General features: G+C 40.6%; 1 protein-coding gene across 1 annotated transcript in view; it reads right to left on the bottom strand.

Moving 5' to 3' along the window:
- Positions 1-3,275: 3,275 nt before the first annotated feature.
- The window catches only part of LOC132892200 (NACHT, LRR and PYD domains-containing protein 12-like), a 40,793-nt gene continuing 19,134 nt past the window's right edge, over positions 3,276-24,934 (bottom strand). Inside the window, exons 6-11 of the mRNA XM_060930593.1 lie at positions 23,047-23,241; positions 22,404-22,577; positions 20,032-20,205; positions 15,758-15,931; positions 5,485-5,658; positions 3,276-3,453 (exon numbers count right to left, since the gene is read on the bottom strand). Of these exons, the coding sequence (XP_060786576.1) occupies positions 3,276-3,453; positions 5,485-5,658; positions 15,758-15,931; positions 20,032-20,205; positions 22,404-22,577; positions 23,047-23,241 (1,069 nt within the window). The remainder of the gene's footprint in view (positions 3,454-5,484; positions 5,659-15,757; positions 15,932-20,031; positions 20,206-22,403; positions 22,578-23,046; positions 23,242-24,934) is intronic.

Raw genomic sequence — 24,934 nt, 5'->3', positions numbered from 1 at the left:
TGTGTGCGGTCTGATTCACTGTGCACCATGAACACACACTGACCACGTCTCCGAGTCTCTTTCATTTGTTAGAACTAAATGACTGCCGTGTTTATGAATGTGTTGTCTGTTCCCCAACATGGAAATGCAGGAACACCAGAGTCTTCATCACACACACAGATGTTCATCAAACCTGAAAATAAAAGAAAAAACATCTGGATTAATCCCCACACACTGGACTGTGGTACTTCATGACCAACAGCATGTAATCATCTCTGCTCCAAGAGAAACATTATTATCTCCTGTTTATAATTTAATTCAACATTTATTCAGTCTTATATAATATCTGTGTTCTAACATTGAGCTCCAACAAACGAGAACTCCCACAAGATCTAAGAGGAAAGTGAGCAGACGTTTCCCATCACATCACTGCTCTTACCCAATCACAGGCTTTGGAGCTTTTTAAACAGTAACTCACACTGCGGTGGGTTTGATCTCTTGTTCTACATGTAGATTTAAGTGCAGACTTTAAGAAGAAGCCGAGGTGAATTTTACAGGAAGGACAGAAGACACGGTGTGGAGGTGGAGAGCAGGAAGGAGTGTCAGAGTGAGTCAAGTGGCTCCTTAAATCAGATTTGTGGCAGTGTGGCATTAAAGATGACCATTTTACTGAGTTTTGAGGAGAGTTGAGAAGAAAGTGTGCTGCTGATCAGAAACAGGGAAAAGCTGAGATCATCTTATTCAGACAAAAGCAGCAGGATGAAGTCAGAGACAGCAGGGTGTCACAAGGAGACGAGGTGTTCACTTACAATCACTCTCATGCACTCAGACGGGACATTTTGGAGACTCTGACTGACTCCATCTTCTGCTTTCAAATGAAATTTAAATCAATTTTACTGAACAACAAACAGCATTAAAGACAACTGGGAGGAAAAAGTCGGATTAAATAGAACACAGTGAAAATTTCTAAAACTGGTTTAAGTTCATGGCTTGGTCATGTGACATTTACTGAAATTAAAGAAAAATGATAATGAGGTGAAATTATTATGCTTTTTTTCTTCAAGATTTGTCTCAAAAGGTTATTACTTTTGGGCAGCACAATGGTGTAAGTGGTTAGCGCGGTCGCCTCACAGCAAGAAGGTTCTGGGTTCAAGCCCAGCAGCTGGCAGCCGGGGAGTTTGCATGTTCTCTCCGTGTCTGTGTGGGTTTCCTCTGGGTGTTCCAGTTTCCCCCACAGTTCAAAGACATGTGGTGAGATTAACATGGGATGGCCTTGGGCTGAAGTGCCTTTGAGCGAGGCACCTAACTCCCAACTCCTCCCCGGGCGCTATTAGCATGGCTGCCCACTGCTCTGAGTATGTGTGTGTGCTCATTGCTCCCATGTGTGTGCCTGTGTGTGTTCACTGCTTCAGATGGGTTAAATACAGAGAGGAATTTCCCAAGTGTGTGATGAATAAAGTTCTTCTTACCTGAGTGTCTGTAGTTTGTAATGTCCATCATCCTTAAGAGCAGAGAGCAGCTTCTTTCCTGAGTCTCCTATTTTATTCCCAGTCAGATACAGGTATCTCAGGTGTGAGGGGTTTGATCTCAGAGCTGAAGCAAGAGCAGCACAGCCTTCATCTGAGACACCACAACGATACAACCTGCAGAGACACAATGACACACTTCACTGCCTCAGTTTATGAACATCAAGATTTGCTTTGTGTGTCTTTAAATTAGTGTGCATGTGTGTGTTTTCCCATAGATTTGGCATTTCTTTCACCATTTCATATCAAGGAAGTAGCTAAGCTGTGAGCAGAAGAAGGAAGTTACAGCTCACAAGTTACAATCAGAAACAAATTTCAGAAATTAATGCAAATAAATCAAACAGAACTTTAGATTTACAATTTATCTGAAATACTGACAAATTATTCCACCACTGCAGGCTCCAATATGTTTAGGTTTGAGAGGTCAATCATTTTCTTTCCTGATTTATTGATTGGCAATTGGTTACAAGGCTCCACCCCTTTGAGAGATCGACCAATCAAAATAAGGAGAAGCCATGCGTCCAGGGGGAACAAATAAAAACCACATTGTCCAGTCCACAGTGAGATGTTTTTTTCCCTGTGCAAACACACTCCATTCCCTCCCAAAGCGGTGCGCCTGGGCGGGGCTCAAAATAACAAGATAGACACTTTGGTGAAATAAACAGTTTGAGTTTAATGAACAAACAGCGCGATATTGCAGTGAGATACTCCATCAATCTGATTCACTAAAATATTGAACGACACCAAGACTGAGGAATAAAATAGACACTTTGGGAAACATTTCATTGCTGCATTTTAACGAAATATGAGGGAAGCCGGGCTTCCAGTGTCATCTTAAAGCAATCACTACTGACAGAGATAGACTGGAAAATTATTCACTATTTTAACATTCATTATTATTACTATTTCAAAAATTCAAAATCAACAAAATGATTGTTGGTGTGGCTTTCAGTGTACTGGAAGTTTTCTCCTCCTTTTTAATTTTTATTTAAAAGTCACTTTATACGGCAGCAAGAAGGTCCGGGTTTGAGCCCGGTGGCCGGCGAGGGCCTTTCTGTGCGGAGTTTGCATGTTCTCCCCGTGTCCGCATGGGTTTCCTCCGGGTGCTCCGGTTTCCCCCACAGTCCAAAGACATGCAGGTTAGGTTAACTGGTGACTCTAAATTGAGCGTAGGTGTGAATGTGAGTGTGAATGGTTATCTGTGTCTATGTGTCATCCCTGTGATGACCTGGCGACTTGTCCAGGGTGTACCCCGCCTTTCGCCCGTAGTCAGCTGGGATAGGCTCCAGCTTGCCTGCGGCCCTGTAGAACGGATTAAAGCAGCTAGAGATAATGAGATGAGATGAGTCACTTTAAATATTCAATTTTTTACCGCTTCAGTTCTATGGCATTAACGTCTCATTTTAGTTTTTAAACTCTATATTCCTGAGATCATTTCCACCATGTCACTGCTGCTTTTAAACCCTGCAGCTCACACAGAGGGCAGTTAGTTTGTGTCTCAGGTGCAGTTTGTGTGATTAGTTACAGTGTTGTAGTAAATTTCACAGTGATTTCAGACACATCGCAGTCAGATCAAGTCCCGTTTTGTGCTGCAGCTTCTCACAGGCGTCCATCTGACCCAAAGACTCTGACAAATCATCAGTGTGCAGTGAACAGAAACAATTTCCTCCTCAGGACATTGATGATGAACCTAAAACCTCTGCTTCAGTCTCACTATTAGAGAATGTGTCTTACTGAGGAGCAGGTCATGTGACTCTCAGAGAGATGATCTTACTCCAGTGTCTCCAGTTTACAGTGAGGATTCTCCAGTACAGCACAGAGACGCTTCACTCCTGAGTCTCCCAGATTATTCCAGGACAGATCCAGGTCTCTCAGGTGTGAAGGGTTTGATCTCAGAGCTGAACTCAGAGCAGCACAGCCTTCATCTGAGACACCACAATCACACAACCTGCAGAGACACAATGACACACACTTCATCAACAGATTTTCATCTTGGTGTAATAGTGGTTGTGAAGATGATGATGTCTCTCATGTTGGACCGTCTCTATTCTCTTCACCAGTCACAAGGTATTATTAATAATGGCTCAAACATTACCACTGTTACTGACATTAAGTTTACTCGAGGTGCAAACGATTCAGCAAAAAGTCAATAATTTAAAGGTTTAAGTGAAGAGTCAGGTTTTGTAGAATTTCTCTCTGCTTGACTGGATTTTTAATGCTCACAAATTTAACTGTAAAGACATTTTAATTAGTTCTTGAAATTAAAAGTGATTCTGAGGAGAAATGATCACTTCATGACTAATATATTTGCTCTGCATGTATTACTTTTACAGAAATTTTTAATTGATAAACAACACTGTATACAACTATTAACTGCTGCTTTAGTGAGTTATTGTGACTCTCAGAGAGATGATCTTACACCAGTGTCTCCAGTTTACAGTGAGGATTCTCCAGTCCAGCACAGAGACGCTTCACTCCTGAGTCTCCCAGATTATTATTAGACAGATCCAGGTCTCTCAGGTGTGAGGGGTTTGATCTCAGAGCTGAACTCAGAGCAGCACAGCCTTCATCTGAGACACCACAACCACACAACCTGCAGAGACACAATGACACACACTTCATCAACAGATTTTCATCTTGGTGTAATTCTTACTTTAAAGATGAGTGTAAAATTAATTTTACTATTCAGAATGTCATGAGGATTTAATATCACCTGTTTATTCTCATAAACAATGTAATTAATAATGATAATACTTAGTGTTATATTGAGTTTCTCTCCTCTGTTGTGTGTGATATTAAACCATCAGCAGCTGAAGCTGAACAGAGAACAGCAGAGAGACCATGAACTTTAATCAGAGAGAGAGAGAGAGAGAGAGACTGAATCTCAGATGGTTCTTTACTAGACTTATGGTGCACAACACAGGGGCAATAAACTTGTTTTTCCAGACTCTACAGAGTGCATTTATAGAACATTATAGATTTATATTATTGTAGAATCAGAGAAGTAAACAATGATTATTCCATATAAATCCGACAAACATTCAACCGCTCATTCTTGACACAGTGTTCGAAGAAGAATTTCAGAAAAAATGGACAGAAAACCCAAAAACATAATGGTTTCACCTCTCAGTGTCGGAGGCATAAAAATGTTGGCGTAATTTATGATGTTCGTTTGTCTAATTAGTTTTTCATCCATCAAAAAAGAGGGACCACATTTAAACAGTGCTGTAATTTCAACACCAGTCACCCAATCTGGATGCAAGTTTCCTCAAAATAAAGCTGAAGGTCTGCACTTTGAGCTCATCTTCATTATTTAATTTCATCAACAATATACTGTGGAGAACAATAACAAAAAAAAAATCCACAATAATTATTTACATCCACATCAGGGCTGGATTTAGGAGGGTCCTGGGTTTAACTGGGGAGGGAAGAATCACACTGAAACACTACATTCTATACTTTCCCTGAAAATTTCATGCAACTAGAAAGAAAAGTTAAAAATAATAATGAATTGATCTTTGTAATGTTTTTCTGTTGCACTTGTTTTTACAGTAAAATTTGAGCCGCGCTGCCTGTTAAAAGCCTCGATATCTCAGAAAATAATGCAGATACAAGCCTGAAATTTACACACTATTTACTGGGAATAGTGACTTTATTCAAAAAGTATTAAGAAAATCTGAGATGGTCAGTTGGGAACTTTTTTTTTATTCTGGTGATAATTCATTTTCATTAATTTCTAAAGTAAAGTAATAAATTTCAGATACACTGCAGTCGGATCAAGTCCCGTTTTGTGCTGCAGCTTCTCACATACATCCATCTGACCCAAAGATTCTGACAAATCATCAGTGTGCAGTGAACAGAAACAATCTTCCTCCTCAGGACATTGATGATGAACCTAAAACCTCTGCTTCAGTCTCACTATTAGAGAATGTGTCTTACTGAGGAGCAGGTCATGTGACTCTCAGAGAGATGATCTTACCTCAGTGTCTCCAGTTTACAGTGAGGATTCTCCAGTCCAGCACAGAGACACTTCACTCCTGAGTCTCCCAGATTATTATTAGTCAGATCCAGTTCTCTCAGGTGTGAAGGGTTTGATCTCAGAGCTGAACTCAGACCAGCACAGCCTTCATCTGAGACACCACACCGCTTCAACCTGCAGAGACACAATGACACACACTTCATCAACAGATTTTCATCTTGTTGTAATAGTGGTTGTGAAGATGATGATGTCTCTCATGTTGGACCGTCTCTATTCTCTTCACCAATCACAAGGTATTATTAATAATGACTCAAACATTACCACTGTTACTGACATTAAGTTTACTCGAGGTGCAAATGATTCAGCAAAAAGTCAATAATTTAAAGGTTTAAGTGAAAAGTCAGTTTTTGTAGAATTTATCTCTGCTTGACTGGATTTTTTTTGGCCTTTATTGGATAGGACAGTGTAGAGACAAGAAATGAATGGGAGAGAAAGGAAACGACCACCGGTCTGAATCAAACTCAGGTCCCCGGATTTACGGTATGGCGCCTTATCCGCCTGAGCCACAACACCCCCCTTGAGCAGATTTTTAATGCTCACATATTTAATTTTAAAGATATATTAATTATTTCTTGAAAGTAAGTGATTCTTAGCAGAAATGATCACTTCTTGATGAATATATTTGCTCTGCATGTTTTACTTTTACAGAAATTTTTAAATTGATAAACAACACTGTATACAACTATTAACTGCTGCTTTAGTGAGTTATTGTGACTCTCAGAGAGATGATCTTACCTCAGTGTCTCCAGTTTACAGTGAGGATTCTCCAGTCCAGCACAGAGACGCTTCACTCCTGAGTCTCCCAGATTATTATTAGACACAGCCAGGTCTCTCAGGTGTGAAGGGTTTGATCTCAGAGCTGAACTCAGAGCAGCACAGCCTTCATCTGAGACACCACAACCCCACAACCTGCAGAGACACAATGACACACACTTCATCAACAGATTTTCATCTTGGTGTAATTCTTACTTTAAAGATCTCATCTCATCTCATTATCTCTCGCCACTTTATCCTGTTCTACAGGGTCGCAGGCAAGCTGGAGCCTATCCCAGCTAACTACGGGCGAAAGGCGGGGTACACCCTGGACAAGTCGCCAGGTCTTCACAGGGCTGACACATAGACACAGACAACCATTCACACTCACATTCACACCTACGCTCAATTTAGAGTCACCAGTTAACCTAACCTGCATGTCTTTGGACTGTGGGGGAAACCGGAGCACCCGGAGGAAGCCCACGCGGACACGGGGAGAACATGCAAACTCCACACAGAAAGGCCCTCGCCGGCCACGGGGCTCGAACCCAGGACCTTCTTGCTGTGAGGCGACAGCGCTAACCACTACACCACCGTGCTGCCCTTACTTTAAAGATGAGTGTAAAATTAATTTTACTATTCAGAATGTCATGAGGATTTAATATCACCTGTTTATTCTCATAAACAATGTAATTAATAATGATAATACTGAGTGTTATATTGAGTTTCTCTCCTCTGTTGTGTGTGATATTAAACCATCAGCAGCTGAAGCTGAACAGAGAACAGCAGAGAGACCATGAACTTTAATCAGAGAGAGAGAGAGAGACTGAATCTCAGATGGTTCTTTACTAGACTTATGGTGCACAACACAGGGGCAATAAACTTGTTTTTCCAGACTCTACAGAGTGCATTTATAGAACATTATAGATTTATATTATTGTAGAATCAGAGAAGTAAACAATGATTATTCCATATAAATCCGACAAACATTCAACCGCTCATTCTTGAGACAGCGTGCGAAGAAGAATTTAAAAAAAAATGGACAGAAAACCCAAAAACATAATGGTTTCACCTCTCAGTGTCGGACACATAAAAATGTCGGTGTAATTTATGATGTTCGTTTGTCTAATTAGTTTTTCATCCCTCAAAAAAGAGGGACCACATTTAAACAGTGCTGTAATTTCAACACCAGTCACCCAATCTGGATGCAAGTTTCCTCAAAATAAAGCTGAAGGTCTGCACTTTGAGCTCATCTTCATTATTTAATTTCATCAACAATACACTGTGGAGAACAATAACAACACCCCCCCCCCCCCCCCCACACACACACACACACAATAATTATTTACATCCACATCAGGGCTGGATTTAGGAGGGTCCTGGGTTTAACTGGGGAGGGAAGAATCACACTGAAACACTACATTCTATACTTTCCCTGAAAATTTCATGCAACTAGAAAGAAAAGTTAAAAATAATAATGAATTGATCTTTGTAATGTTTTTCTGTTTCACTTGTTTTTACAGTAAAATTTGAGCTGCGCTGCCTGTTAAAAGCCTCGATATCTCAGAAAATAATGCAGATACAAGCCTGAAATTTACACACTATTTATTGGGAATAGTGACTTTATTCAAAAAGTATTAAGAAAATCTGAGATGGTCAGTTGGGAACTTTTTTTATTGTGGTGATAATTCATTTTCATTAATTTCTAAAGTAAAGTAATAAATTTCAGATACACTGCAGTCAGATCAAGTCCCGTTTTGTGCTGCAGCTTCTCACATACATCCATCTGACCCAAAGACTCTGACAAATCATCAGTGTGCAGTGAACAGAAACAATCTTCCTCCTCAGGACATTGATGATGAACCTAAAACCTCTGCTTCAGTCTCACTATTAGAGAATGTGTCTTACTGAGGAGCAGGTCATGTGACTCTCAGAGAGATGATCTTACCTCAGTGTCTCCAGTTTACAGTGAGGATTCTCCAGTCCAGCACAGAGACGCTTCACTCCTGAGTCTCCCAGATTATTATTAGACAGATTCAGGTCTCTCAGGTGTGAGGGGTTTGATCTCAGAGCTGAACTCAGAGCAGCACAGCCTTCATCTGAGACACCACACCACTCCAACCTGCAGAGACACAATGACACACACTTCATCAACAGATTTTCATCTTGGTGTAATAGTGGTTGTGAAGATGATGATGTCTCTCATGTTGGACCGTCTCTATTCTCTTCACCAATCACAAGGTATTATTAATAATGACTCAAACATTACCACTGTTACTGACATTAAGTTTACTCGAGGTGCAAATTATTCAGCAAAAAGTCAATAATTTAAAGGTTTAAGTGAAGAGTCAGGTTTTGTAGAATTTATCTCTGCTTGACTGGATTTTTTTTGGCCTTTTTTGGATAGGACAGTGTAGAGACAAGAAATGAATGGGAGAGAAAGGAAATGACCTTGGGTTGGAATCAAACCCAGGTCCCCAGATTTATGGTATGGCACCTTATCCACCTGAGCCACAACACCCCCCTTGAGTGGCTTTTTAATGCTCACATATTTAATTGTAAAGATACATTAATTATTTCTTGAAAGTAAAAGTGATTCTGAGAAGAAATGATCACTTCTTGACAAATATATTTGCTCTACATGTTTTACTTTTACAGAAATTTTTAATTGATAAACAACACTGTATACAACTATTAACTGCTGCTTTAGTGAGTTATTGTGACTCTCAGAGAGATGATCTTACACCAGTGTCTCCAGTTTACAGTGAGGATTCTCCAGTACAGCACAGAGACGCTTCACTCCTGAGTCTCCCAGATTATTATTATTAGACAGATCCAGTTCTCTCAGGTGTGAGGGGATTGATCTCAGAGCTGAACTCAGAGCAGCACAGCCTTCATCTGAGACACCACAATCACACAACCTGCAGAGACACAATGACACACACTTCATCAACAGATTTTCATCTTGGTGTAATAGTGGTTGTGAAGATGATGATGTCTCTCATGTTGGACCGTCTCTATTCTCTTCACCAATCACAAGGTATTATTAATAATGACTCAAACATTACCACTGTTACTGACATTAAGTTTACTCGAGGTGCAAATGATTCAGCAAAAAGTCAATAATTTAAAGGTTTAAGTGAAGAGTCAGGTTTTGTAGAATTTATCTCTGCTTGACTGGAGTTTTTTTGGCCTTTATTGGGTAGGACAGTGTAGAGACAAGATATTTAATTTTAAAGATATATTAATTATTTCTTGAAAGTAAAAGTGATTCTGAGCAGAAATGATCACTTCATGACTAATATATTTGCTCTGCATGTTTTACTTTTACAGAAATTTTTAATTGATAAACAACACTGTATACAACTATTAACTGCTGCTTTATTGAGTTATTGTGACTCTCAGAGAGATGATCTTACCTCAGTTTCTCCAGTTTACAGTGAGGATTCTCCAGTCCAGCACAGAGACGCTTCACTCCTGAGTCTTCTAGTTTATTCTCAGACAGATCCAGTGTCTTCACAGTCAGATGCAGTTCTCTCAGACTGGAGGTTTCTGAGTTGAGCACTGAGACCAGAGCTTCAGCACTGCTCCCTTCAATTATATCACAACTGATCCTGAAGGAAATAAAATACATAATAAACTCACACAAAAGAAAGAATTTTCCTCCTCAGGACATTGATGATGAACCTAAAACCTCTGCTTCAGTCTCACTATTAGAGAATGTGTCTTACTGAGGAGCAGGTCATGTGACTCTCAGAGAGATGATCTTACCTCAGTGTCTCCAGTTTACAGTGAGGATTCTCCAGTCCAGCACAGAGACTCTTCACTCCTGAGTCTCCCAGATTATTATTCATCAGATCCAGGTATCTCAGGTGTGAGGGGTTTGATCTCAGAGCTGAACTCAGAGCAGCACAGCCTTCATCTGAGACACCACAACAACACAACCTGCAGAGACACAATGACACACACTTCATCAACAGATTTTCATCTTGGTGTAATAGTGGTTGTGAAGATGATGATGTCTCATGTTGGACCGTCTCTATTCTCTTCACCAATCACAAGCTATTATTAATAATGACTCAAACATTACCACTGTTACTGACATTAAGTTTACTCGAGGTGCAAATTATTCAGCAAAAAGTCAATAATTTAAAGGTTTAAGTGAAGAGTCAGGTTTTATAGAATTTATCTCTGCTTGACTGGAATTTTTTTGGCCTTTATTAGATAGGACAGTGTCGAAATAGGAAATGAATGAGAGGGAAAGGAAATGACCTTGGGTCGGAATCAAACCCAGGTCCCCAGATTTATGGTATGGCACCTTATTCACCTGAGCCACAACACCCCCCTTGAGTGGATTTTTAATGCTCACATATTTAATTTTAAAGATATATTAATTATTTCTTGAAAGTAAAAGTGATTCTGAGCAGAAATGATCACTTCTTGACGAATATATTTGCTCTGCATGTTTTACTTTTACAGAAAATTTTAATTGATAAACAACACTGTATACAACTATTAACTGCTGCTTTAGTGAGTTATTGTGACTCTCAGAGAGATGATCTTACCTCAGTGTCTCCACTTTACAGTGAGGATTCTCCAGTATAGCACAGAGACACTTCACTCCTGAGTCTTCTAGTTTATTCCCAGACAGATCCAGTATCTTCACAATCAGATGCAGTTCTCTCAGACTGGAGGTTTCTGAGTTGAGCACTGAGACCAGAGCTTCAGCGCTGCTCCCTTCAATTATATCACAACTGATCCTGAAGGAAATAAAATAATACATAAACTCACACAAAAGAAAGAATCTTCCTCCTCAGGACATTGATGATGAACCTAAAACCTCTGCTTCGGTCTCACTATTAGAGAATGTGTCTTACTGAGGAGCAGGTCATGTGACTCTCAGAGACATGGGCGCCGCCAGAGGGGGAAAGGTTAGAACCATTCTAGGGGCCCAGCACTGCCATGGGGCCCTTTAAGGGGCTGATAATATGCTTTTAATGATTTTAATAAGACTTTTGAAACAACAACAATGCAATATTCCGTCTGGTAAAATGAGCTAATTGAACAAGGTTGTCTATTTCTTGAGTTCTTCAACATATTGTCATTTAACCCTCCCCCTTTTGCGAAATGGTACGGTCCAGTTCTGGCAGAAGCGCGATGCGTTAAATCTGTGTGCTGATCAGTGCAACGCTACTTGCTGCTGTGTCGCGGTGCAGCAGCCAGCCAGCCAGCAGTGGAGTGCGTACAGTCTATGATCGCTAAATATGAAGAGCAGCTGTCAAAAACGTAAAGAAAGGCAGCTGAAAGCTGAGAGGGACCGGAGAGGCAGGCAACTGGTCACTCAGTTTTTCCCAAAGAAAGGTAGCTATCGCTCACATGTGTTCAAAATATTAGCGAATGGTAAATGAACAGTATGAACGTGGTTGGATTAGCCTATCAAGAGAACACTTTTACAGTTTGTACAGTGACATTTTTTCCATTTTAATAACTGAACTGACGTTTGATAAACAAGATGAAATATTACATTATGCTGGTGCTAATAACCAGTTTCATAACTAATGGGGTGCCCTAAATATGCACAGATTCAGCCTCAGGGGGACCTCCGCCCTACCAAACCACTGAACCCCCCTTTGGAGAAGGAGGTAAGCAGCAATACAACCCATAAATGCTTTAGGATTGAAGTTTTTAATGAGCGAGCGCCATATACAGTTTGCTAGATTAAAGTGTTGCTACACACAGTACACACAGCTTTCTACCTAACACATAACAATCCATGGGATTTCCATAGGTATTTTGATGCTGGGTAGAAAACTTTTTCTATGATTTATTAGCAGTCACATCACACATTTCACTACCAATTGTCCTAGCACAAGAAGGCATGTGGCAAAATCTTGAATTTTCATTTGTGATTGGAAATGCACCAGAATTAGTCACTGACCAGTTTTCATCTAGGCCCTGGTAGGTTAATACATAAAATGTAATAATAAGATCACAAACTCAAGGTCCATGGGCTATCAAAAGTCAAATAATGACAATAGTGCAATTGTGACGAGGGTGGGCAAAGTTGGAGGGCCCAAAATTCTAATCTTTCATGGGGCCCAAAATTTCTGGCAGTGCCCCTGCTCAGAGAGATGATCTTACCTCAGTTTCTCCAGTTTACAGTGAGGATTCTCCAGTACAGCACAGAGATGCTTCACTCCTGAGTCTCCCAGATTATTATTAGACAGATCCAGGTCTCTCAGGTGTGAGGGGTTTGATCTCAGAGCTGAACTCAGAGCAGCACAGCCTTCATCTGAGACACCACAATCACACAACCTGCAGAGACACAATGACACACACTTCATCAACAGATTTTCATCTTGGTGTAATAGTGGTTGTGAAGATGATGATGTCTCATGTTGGACCGTCTCTATTCTCTTCACCAATCACAAGGTATTATTAATAATGACTCAAACATTACCACTGTTACTGACATTAAGTTTACTCGAGGTGCAAATGATTCAGCAAAAAGTCAATAATTTAAAATTTTAAGTGAAGAGTCAGGTTTTGTAGAATTTCTCTCTGCTTGACTGGATTTTTAATGCTCACATATTTAACTGTAAAGACATTTTAATTATTTCTTGAAAGTAAAAGTGATTCTGAGGAGAAATGATCACTTCATGACTAATATATTTGCTCTGCATGTTTTACTTTTACAGAAAATTTTAATTGATAAACAACACTGTCTACAACTATTAACTGCTGCTTTAGTGAGTTATTGTGACTCTCAGAGAGATGATCTTACCTCAGTTTCTCCAGTTTACAGTGAGGATTCTCCAGTCCAGCACAGAGACGCTTCACTCCTGAGTCTTCTAGTTTATTCTCAGACAGATCCAGTGTCTCCACATTACAGTCAGGATTCTCCAGTACAGCACAGAGACACTTCACTCCTGACTCTCCCAGATTATTATTAGTCAGATCCAGTTCTCTCAGGTGTGAGGGGTTTGATCTCAGAGCTGAACTCAAAGCAGCACAGCCTTCATCTGAGACACCACAACCCCACAACCTGCAGAGACACAATGACACACACTTCATCAACAGATTTTCATCTTGGTGTAGAAGTGGTTGTGAAGATGATGATGTCTCTCATGTTGGACCGTCTCTATTCTCTTCACCAATCACAAGGCATTATTAATAATGACTCAAACATTACCACTGTTACTGACATTAAGTTTACTTGAGGTGCAAATTATTCAGCAAAAAGTCAATAATTTAAAATTTTAAGTGAAGAGTCAGGTTTTGTAGAATTTCTCTCTGCTTGACTGTATTTTTAATGCTCACATATTTAACTGTAAAGACATTTTAATTATTTCTTGAAAGTAAAAGTGATTCTGAGGAGAAATGATCACTTCATGACTAATATATTTGCTCTGCATGTTTTACTTTTACAGAAAATTTTAATTGATAAACAACACTGTATACAACTATTAACTGCTGCTTTAGTGAGTTATTGTGACTCACAAAGAGATGATCTTACCTCAGTTTCTCCAGTTTACAGTGAGGATTCTCCAGTCCAGCACAGAGACGCTTCACTCCTGAGTCTCCCAGATTATTATTAGACAGATCCAGGTCTCTCAGGTGTGAGGGGTTTGATCTCAGAGCTGAACTCAGAGCAGCACAGCCTTCATCTGAGACACCACAATACAGCAACCTGCAGAGACACAATGACACACACTTCATCAATAGATTTTCATCTTGGTGTAATTCTTACTTTAAGGATCTCATCTCATCTCATTATCTCTAGCCGCTTTATCCTGTTCTACAGGGTCGCAGGCAAGCTGGAGCCTATCCCAGCTGACTATGGGCGAAAGGCGGGGTACACCCTGGACAAGTCGCCAGGTCATCACAGGGCTGACACATAGACACAGACAACCATTCACACTCACATTCACACCTACGGTCAATTTAGAGTCACCAGTTAACCTAACCTGCATGTCTTGGGACTGTGGGGGAAACCGGAGCACCCGGAGGAAACCCACGCGGACACGGGGAGAACATGCAAACTCCGCACAGAAAGGCCCTCGCCGGCCACGGGGCTCGAACACGGACCTTCTTGCTGTGAGGCGACAGCGCTAACCACTACACCACCGTGCCGCCCTTACTTTAAAGATGAGTGTAAAATTAATTTTACTATTCAGAATGTCATGAGGACTTAATATCACCTGTTTATTCTCATAAACAATGTAATTAATAATGATAATACTGAGTGTTATATTGAGTTTCTCTCCTCTGTTGTGTGTGATATTAAACCATCAGCAGCTGAAGCTGAACAGAGAACAGCAGAGAGACCATGAACTTTAATCAGAGAGAGAGAGAGAGACTGAATCTCAGATGGTTCTTTAGTAGACTTATGGTGCACAACACAGGGGCAATAAACTTGTTTTTCCAGACTCTACAGAGTGCATTTATAGAACATTATAGATTTATATTATTGTAGAATCAGAGAAGTAAACAATGATTATTCCATATAAATCCGACAAACATTCAACCGCTCATTCTTGAGACAGCGTGCGAAGAAGAATTAAAAAAAAATGGACAGAAAACCCAAAACATAATGGTTTCACCTCTCAGTGTTGGAGGCATAAAAATGTCGGTGTAATTTATGATGTTCGTTTGTCTAATTAGTTTTTCATCCCTCAAAAAAGAGGGACCACATTTAAACAGTGCTGTAATTTCAACACCAGTCACCCAATTTGGACGCAAGTTTCCTCAAAATAAAGCTGAAGGTCTGCACTTTGAGCTCATCTTCATTATTTAATTTCATCAACAATACACTGTGGAGAACAATAACAAAAAAAAAATCCACAATAATTATTTACATCCACATCAGGGCTGGATTTAGGAGGGTCCTGGGTTTAACTGGGGAGGGAAGAATCACATTGAAACACTACATTCTATACTTTCCCTGAAAATTTCATGCAACTAGAAAGAAAAGTTAAAAATAATAATGAATTGATCTTTGTAATATTTTTCTGTTGCATTTGTTTTTACAGTAACATTTGAGCCGCGCTGCCTGTTAAAAGCCTCGATATCTCAGAAAATAATGCAGATACAAGCCTGAAATTTACACACTATTTATTGGGAATAGTGACTTTATTCAAAAAGTATGAAGAAAATCTGAGATGGTCAGTTGGGAACTTTTTTTTTTATTGTGGTGATAATTCATTTTCATTAATTTCTAAAGTAAAGTAATAAATTTCAGATACACTGCAGTCGGATCAAGTCCCGTTGTGTGCTGCAGCTTCTCACATACATCCATCTGACCCAAAGACTCTGACAAATCATCAGTGTGCAGTGAACAGAAACAATCTTCCTCCTCAGGACATTGATGATGAACCTAAAACCTCTGCTTCAGTCTCACTATTAGAGAATGTGTCTTACTGAGGAGCAGGTCATGTGACTCTCAGAGAGATGATCTTACCTCAGTGTCTCCAGTTTACAGTGAGGATTCTCCAGTCCAGCACAGAGACACTTCACTCCTGAGTCTCCCAGATTATTATTAGACAGATCCAGGTCTCTCAGGTGTGAGGGGTTTGATCTCAGAGCTGAACTCAGAGCAGCACAGCCTTCATCTGAGACACCACAATCACACAACCTGCAGAGACACAATGACACACACTTCATCAACAGATTTTCATCTTGGTGTAATAGTGGTTGTGAAGATGATGATGTCTCTCATGTTGGACCGTCTCTATTCTCTTCACCAATCACAAGGTATTATTAATAATGACTCAAACATTACCACTGTTACTGACATTAAGTTTACTCGAGGTGCAAATGATTCAGGAAAAAGTCAATAATTTAAAGGTTTAAGTGAAGAGTCAGGTTTTGTAGAATTTATCTCTGCTTGACTGGATTTTTTTTGGCCTTTATTGGATAGGACAGTGTAGAGACAAGAAATGAAGGGGAGAGAAAGGAAATGACCTTGGGTTGGAATCAAACCTGAGTCCCCGGATTTATGGCACAGCACCTTATCCACCTGAGCCACAACACCCCCCTTGAGTGGAGTTTTAATGCTCACATATTTAATTTTAAAAATATATCAATTATTTCTTGAAAGTAAAAGTGATTCTGAGCAGAAATGATCACTTCTTGACAAATATATTTGCTCTACATGTTTTACTTTTACAGAAATTTTTAATTGATAAACAACACTGTATACAACTATTAACTGCTGCTTTAGTGAGTTATTGTGACTCTCAGAGAGATGATCTTACACCAGTGTCTCCAGTTTACAGTGAGGATTCTGCAGTCCAGCACAGAGACGCTTCACTCCTGAGTCTCCCAGATTATTATTAGACAGATCCAGGTATCTCAGGTGTGAGGGGTTTGATCTCAGAGCTGAACTCAGAGCAGCACAGCCTTCATCTGAGACACCACAATCACACAACCTGCAGAGACACAATGACACACACTTCATCAACAGATTTTCATCTTGGTGTAATAGTGGTTGTGAAGATGATGATGTCTCTCATGTTGGACCGTCTCTATTCTCTTCACCAATCACAAGGTATTATTAATAATGACTCAAACATTACCACTGTTACTGACATTAAGTTTACTCGAGGTGCAAATGATTCAGCAAAAAGTCAATAATTTAAAGGTTTAAGTGAAGAGTCAGGTTTTGTAGAATTTATCTCTGCTTGACTGGATTTTTTTTGGCCTTTATTGGATAGGACAGTGTAGAGACAAGGAATGAATGGGAGAGACAGGAAATGACCTTGGGTCTGAATCAAATCCAAGTCCCCAGATTTATGGTATGGCACTTTACCCACCTGAGCCACAACATCCCCCCTTAAGTGGATTTTTAATGCTCACATATTTAATTTTAAAGATATATTAATTATTTCTTGAAAGTAAAAGTGAATCTGAGCAGAAATTATCACTTCATGACTAATATATTTGCTCTGCATGTTTTACTTTTACAGAAATTTTTAATTGATAAACAACACTGTATACAACTATTAACTGCTGCTTTAGTGAGTTATTGTGACTCTCAGAGAGATGATCTTACACCAGTGTCTCCAGTTTACAGTGAGGATTCTTCAGTACAGCACAAAGACGCTTCACTCCTGAGTCTTCTAGTTTATTCTCAGACAGATCCAGTGTCTTCACAGTCAGATGCAGTTCTCTCAGACTGGAGGTTTCTGAGTTGAGCACTGAGACCAGAGCTTCAACGCTGCTCCCTTCAGTTATATCACAACTGATCCTGAAGGAAATAAAATACATAATAAACTCACACAAAAGAAAGAATTTTCCTCCTCAGGACATTGATGATGAACCTAAAACCTCTGCTTCGGTCTCACTATTAGAGAATGTGTCTTACTGAGGAGCAGGTCATGTGACTCTCAGAGAGATGATCTTACCTCAGTTTCTCCAGTTTACAGTGAGGATTCTCCCGTCCAGCACAGAGACGCTTCACTCCTGAGTCTCCCAGATTATTATTAGACAGATCCAGGTCTCTCAGGTGTGAGGGGTTTGATCTCAGAGCTGAACTCAGAGCAGCACAGCCTTCATCTGAGACACCACAATCCCACAACCTGCAGAGACACAATGACACACACTTCATCAACAGATTTTCATCTTGGTGTAATTCTTACTTTAAAGATCTCATCTCATCATCTCTAGCGACTTTATCCTGTTCTACAGGGTCGCAGGCAAGCTGGAGCCTATCCCAGCTGACTCCAGGCGAAAGGCGGGGTACACCCTGGAAAAGTCGCCAGGTCTTCACAGGGCTGACACATAGACACAGACAACCATTCACACTCACGGTCAATTTAGAGTCACCAGTTAACCTAACCTGCATGTCTTTGGACTGTGGGGGAAACCGGAGCACCCGGAGGAAACCCACGCGGACACGGGGAGAACATGCAAACTCCACACAGAAAGGCCCTCGCCGGCCACGGGGCTCGAACCCAGGACCTTCTCGCTGTGAGGCGACAGCACTAACCACTACACCACCGTGCTGCCCCTACTTTAAAAGATGAGTGTAAAATTAATTTTACTCTTCAGAATGTCATGAGGGGGCGGCACGGTGGTGTAGTGGTTAGCGCTGTCGCCTCACAGCAAGAAGGTCCTGGGTTCGAGCCCCGGGGCTGGCGAGAGCCTTTCTGTGTGGAGTTTGCATGTTCTCCCCGTGTCCGCGTGGGTTTCCTCCGGGTGCTCCGGTTTCCTCCAAAGACATGCAGGTTAGGTTAACCGGTGACTCTAAATTGACCGTAGGTGTGAATGTGAGTGTGAATGCTTGTCTGTATCTGTGTCTATGTGTCAGCCCTGTGATGACCTGGTGACTTGTCCAGGGTGTACCCCGCCTTTCGCCCGTAGTCAGCTGGGATAGGCTCCAGCTTGCCTGCGACCCTGTAGAACAGGATAAAGCGGCTAGAGATAATGAGATGAGATGAGAATGTCATGAGGATTTAATGTCACCTGTTTATTCTCATAAACAATGTAATTAATAATGATAATACTGAGTGTTATATTGAGTTTCTCTCCTCTGTTGTGTGTGATATTAAACCATCAGCAGCTGAAGCTGAACAGAGAACAGCAGAGAGACGATGAACTTTAATCAGAGAGAGAGAGAGAGAGACTGAATCTCAGATGGTTCTTTACTAGACTTATGGTGCACTACACAGGGGCAATAAACTTGTTTTTCCAGACTCTACAGAGTGCATTTATAGAACATTATAATTTATATTATTGTAGAATCAGAGAAGTAAACAATGATTATTCCATATAAATCCGACAAACATTCAACCGCTCATTCTTGAGACAGCGTGCGAAGAAGAATTTAAAAAAAAATGGACAGAAAACCCAAAAACATAATGGTTTCACCTCTCAGTGTCGGAGGCATAACATGTCGGTGTAATTTATGATGTTTGTTTGTCTAATGAGTTTTTCATCCCTCAAAAAAGAGGGACCACATTTAAACAGTGCTGTAATTTCAACACCAGTCACCCAATCTGGATACAAGTTTCCTCAAAATAAAGCTGACGGTCTGCACTTTGAGCTCATCTTCATTATTTAATTTCATCAACAATACACTGTGGAGAACAATAACAACACCCCCCCACACACACACACAATAATTATTTACATCCACATCAGGGCTGGATTTAGGAGGGTCCTGGGTTTAACTGGGGGGGAAGAATCACATTGAAACACTACATTCTATACTTTCCCTGAAAATTTCATGCAACTAGAAAGAAAAGTTAAAAATAATAATGAATTGATCTTTGTAATATTTTTTCTGTTGCACTTGTTTTTACAGTAAAATTTGAGCTGTGCTGCCTGTTAAAAGCTTCAATATCTCAGAAAATAATGCAGATACAAGCCTGAAATTTACACACTATTTATTGGGAATAGTGACTTTATTCAAAAAGTATGAAGAAAATCTGAGATGGTCAGTTGGGAACTTTTTTTTTTATTGTGGTGATAATTCATTTTCATTAATTTCTAAAGTAAAGTAATAAATTTCAGATACACTGCAGTCGGATCAAGTCCCGTTTTGTGCTGCAGCTTCTCACATACATACATCTGACCCAAAGACTCTGACAAATCATCAGTGTGCAGTGAACAGAAACAATCTTCCTCCTCAGGACATTGATGATGAACCTAAAACCTCTGCTTCAGTCTCACTATTAGAGAATGTGTCTTATTGAGGAGCAGGTCATGTGACTCTCAGAGAGATGATCTTACCTCAGTGTCTCCAGTTTACAGTGAGGATTCTCCAGTCCAGCACAGAGACGCTTCACTCCTGAGTCTCCCAGATTATTATTAGACAGATCCAGTTCTCTCAGGTGTGAGGGGTTTGATCTCAGAGCTGAACTCAGAGCAGCACAGCCTTCATCTGAGACACCACACCACTCCAACCTGCAGAGACACAATGACACACACTTCATCAACAGATTTTCATCTTGGTGTAATAGTGGTTGTGAAGATGATGATGTCTCTCATGTTGGACCGTCTCTAATCTCTTCACCAATCACAAGGTATTATTAATAATGACTCAAACATTACCACTGTTACTGACATTAAGTTTACTCGAGGTGCAAATTATTCAGCAAAAAGTCAATAATTTAAAGGTTTAAGTGAAGAGTCAGGTTTTGTAGAATTTATCTCTGCTTGACTGGATTTTTTTTGGCCTTTATTAGATAGGACAATGTCGAGACAAGAAATGAATAGGAGAGAAAGGAAATGACCTTGGGTCGGAATCAAACCCAGGTCCCCAGATTTATGGTATGGCACCTTATTCACCTGAGCCACAACACCCCCCTTGAGTGGATTTTTAATGCTCACATATTTAATTTTAAAGATATATTAATTATTTCTTGAAAGTAAAAGTGATTCTCAGCAGAAATGATCACTTCTTGACGAATATATTTGCTCTGCATGTTTTACTTTTACAGAAAATTTTAATTGATAAACAACACTGTATACAACTATTAACTGCTGCTTTAGTGAGTTATTGTGACTCTCAGAGAGATGATCTTACCTCAGTGTCTCCACTTTACAGTGAGGATTCTCCAGTATAGCACAGAGACACTTCACTCCTGAGTCTTCTAGTTTATTCCCAGACAGATCCAGTATCTTCACAATCAGATGCAGTTCTCTCAGACTGGAGGTTTCTGAGTTGAGCACTGAGACCAGAGCTTCAGCGCTGCTCCCTTCAATTATATCACAACTGATCCTGAAGGAAATAAAATAATACATAAACTCACACAAAAGAAAGAATCTTCCTCCTCAGGACATTGATGATGAACCTAAAACCTCTGCTTCGGTCTCACTATTAGAGAATGTGTCTTACTGAGGAGCAGGTCATGTGACTCTCAGAGACATGGGCGCCGCCAGAGGGGGAAAGGTTAGAACCATTCTAGGGGCCCAGCACTGCCATGGGGCCCTTTAAGGGGCTGATAATATGCTTTTAATGATTTTAATAAGACTTTTGAAACAACAACAATGCAATATTCCGTCTGGTAAAATGAGCTAATTGAACAAGGTTGTCTATTTCTTGAGTTCTTCAACATATTGTCATTTAACCCTCCCCCTTTTGCGAAATGGTACGGTCCAGTTCTGGCAGAAGCGCGATGCGTTAAATCTGTGTGCTGATCAGTGCAACGCTACTTGCTGCTGTGTCGCGGTGCAGCAGCCAGCCAGCCAGCAGTGGAGTGCGTACAGTCTATGATCGCTAAATATGAAGAGCGGCTGTCAAAAACGTAAAGAAAGGCAGCTGAAAGCTGAGAGGGACCGGAGAGGCAGGCAACTGGTCACTCAGTTTTTCCCAAAGAAAGGTAGCTATCGCTCACATGTGTTCAAAATATTAGCGAATGGTAAATGAACAGTATGAACGTGGTTGGATTAGCCTATCAAGAGAACACTTTTACAGTTTGTACAGTGACATTTTTTCCATTTTAATAACTGAACTGACGTTTGATAAACAAGATGAAATATTACATTATGCTGGTGCTAATAACCAGTTTCATAACTAATGGGGTGCCCTAAATATGCACAGATTCAGCCTCAGGGGGACCTCCGCCCTACCAAACCACTGAACCCCCCTTTGGAGAAGGAGGTAAGCAGCAATACAACCCATAAATGCTTTAGGATTGAAGTTTTTAATGAGCGAGCGCCATATACAGTTTGCTAGATTAAAGTGTTGCTACACACAGTACACACAGCTTTCTACCTAACACATAACAATCCATGGGATTTCCATAGGTATTTTGATGCTGGGTAGAAAACTTTTTCTATGATTTATTAGCAGTCACATCACACATTTCACTACCAATTGTCCTAGCACAAGAAGGCATGTGGCAAAATCTTGAATTTTCATTTGTGATTGGAAATGCACCAGAATTAGTCACTGACCAGTTTTCATCTAGGCCCTGGTAGGTTAATACATAAAATGTAATAATAAGATCACAAACTCAAGGTCCATGGGCTATCAAAAGTCAAATAATGACAATAGTGCAATTGTGACGAGGGTGGGCAAAGTTGGAGGGCCCAAAATTCTAATCTTTCATGGGGCCCAAAATTTCTGGCAGTGCCCCTGCTCAGAGAGATGATCTTACCTCAGTTTCTCCAGTTTACAGTGAGGATTCTCCAGTACAGCACAGAGATGCTTCACTCCTGAGTCTCCCAGATTATTATTAGACAGATCCAGGTCTCTCAGGTGTGAGGGGTTTGATCTCAGAGCTGAACTCAGAGCAGCACAGCCTTCATCTGAGACACCACAATCACACAACCTGCAGAGACACAATGACACACACTTCATCAACAGATTTTCATCTTGGTGTAATAGTGGTTGTGAAGATGATGATGTCTCATGTTGGACCGTCTCTATTCTCTTCACCAATCACAAGGTATTATTAATAATGACTCAAACATTACCACTGTTACTGACATTAAGTTTACTCGAGGTGCAAATGATTCAGCAAAAAGTCAATAATTTAAAATTTTAAGTGAAGAGTCAGGTTTTGTAGAATTTCTCTCTGCTTGACTGGATTTTTAATGCTCACATATTTAATTGTAAAGACATTTTAATTATTTCTTGAAAGTAAAAGTGATTCTGAGGAGAAATGATCACTTCATGACTAATATATTTGCTCTGCATGTTTTACTTTTACAGAAATTTTTAATTGATAAACAACACTGTATACAACTATTAACTGCTGCTTTAGTGAGTTATTGTGACTCTCAGAGAGATGATCTTACCTCAGTGTCTCCAGTTTACAGTGAGGATTCTCCAGTCCAGCACAGAGACGCTTCACTCCTGAGTCTTCTAGTTTATTCTCAGACAGATCCAGTGTCTTCACAGTCAGATGCAGTTCTCTCAGACTGGAGGTTTCTGAGTTGAGCACTGAGACCAGAGCTTCAGCGCTTCTCCCTTCAATCATATCACAACTGATCCTGAAGGAAATAAAATAATAATACATAATAAACTCACACAAATGATCGAACAGGTCCTCAAATCTTTCACTGCACCATTTCATTTTCATAAATGACAAAAGTACAAAGTCCGAGTAGACAATACACTGAAATGCTGTAACAGTAATTCACAGTTCGAGCTGTTCGGATTTGAGTTTTCTGCTGCACACGTTATCACTGGCACATGGGATAAACACGCAACATAAAATCTGATCACCAAATCGGGAAATAAGAGTCTGATCTAAAATATTTATAAGAGGAGAAAGGAAAAGAGTTTCAAAAGTCAGGTTTAGATGAAGCAGGCAGAGTTTGAGGCAGAGTCATATTTATCTGAACAGATCGGACATTTGATTTGCTCTCTAATTAGTGAGCAACATTTTTTTTTCTCTCTGTGCTTCCACGGAAGGTGGTTGCATTTTCTCTGCTCTCCCTCTTTTTTTCCCTGCTTGTGCTTCTTTGTCTTGTCTCGTCTGTCTATACTTTTTGAAGAGACTCTCTCCGCATTGCTTTCTAAACTATAAAAAAAGCATGGAATTGATAAACTGGTCTCCTAACGAAATTGACACAGTTTTCTCGACGAAAAGCTTGGGTTCGGGGAACCCACCTGTCCTGCCGGAACGTTCGCAGCTGGTTACATGATGGATGCGTGGGAGCGGTGGCGGGTCGTGTGCCTGGCGATTCTTTCTGTGGAGGACATTGAAGATATCTACCTATTCAGAACCATGATTACAGGACTTTTGCTGATTGGATTAGGCATTGCCCTGGTATATCGAGGAAATCAGACAACGGTGACAGCTGTTCAAAGCCCCATAAAGCTGCCCGATATGATTGAAGCGGTGGGCAAAGCTGTCGGCACTCAGAGTGTGGCTATTCAGAACTTGAACCACAATATGGTTGTCATCTTGGAGAAGCTTCGGCTTTGCAAGGAATAAGTATTTCGGAGACCAATTTGAACAGAATGGATTAAATGGACAGATATGGACGAGCGGTGTGGATATGCAAAGACTGCGTCTGTTCGAAAGACCAAACAATCTCTATCTTATTGACATTCGGCTCCCTGAGACAGCACCGGCCTCGGTTAAGGCCGTTGCTGGGACAACATCTCCCCCTGAAGGTCACTGCTGGGAGACGCTCTCGCATTCCTTCTCCAACTTTCCGCGATCGCCGTTTTCACCCCCAGTGTAACAAGTGGGTGCGTGACCAGTGCCCTCATGGCTGCAGGAACAGATGGCTGCTTGCTTGCGCTGGGTTATCTCTACCTCCTCCCCTCCCCCCATAACCCCCTTCCCCCCCACCCCTGATTGCCCCCTCCTTTCCCCCCCCAAGTCCCGTGTTTTAAAGTGTACTTGTGTTATTGTGTGCTTATGTGCTGAGGTTTTTTAATGTTCCCACACTGTACTCCTGACAGGAGCATAGTGTGGGGGTGCTTTTTTTTTCCTCATCTCTCCTCATGTTATTATTGTGTTTCTTTTTCTTTTATCCCTGTCTTCCTGTCCTGTTCCCCCTCTGTAAGGACAGGTTGATGGTCAATTTCACTGGTACAGTGATAATAAAGGGTTCATTCATTCATTCATTCAAATGATCACAGCCCAGTGCTGAAGGAGTTTTATGGAGATACTCATGTTGAGCTCGTTGGCTAACAGTGTGTGTGTGTGTTCGTTCCCAGGTGTTTCTT

This window comes from Neoarius graeffei, chromosome 9 (genome assembly GCF_027579695.1).
Source record: "Neoarius graeffei isolate fNeoGra1 chromosome 9, fNeoGra1.pri, whole genome shotgun sequence".
NCBI lineage: Eukaryota > Metazoa > Chordata > Actinopteri > Siluriformes > Ariidae > Neoarius > Neoarius graeffei.
Note: the sequence above shows the minus strand (reverse complement) of the source record. Positions and strands in the feature narration are given on the sequence as shown.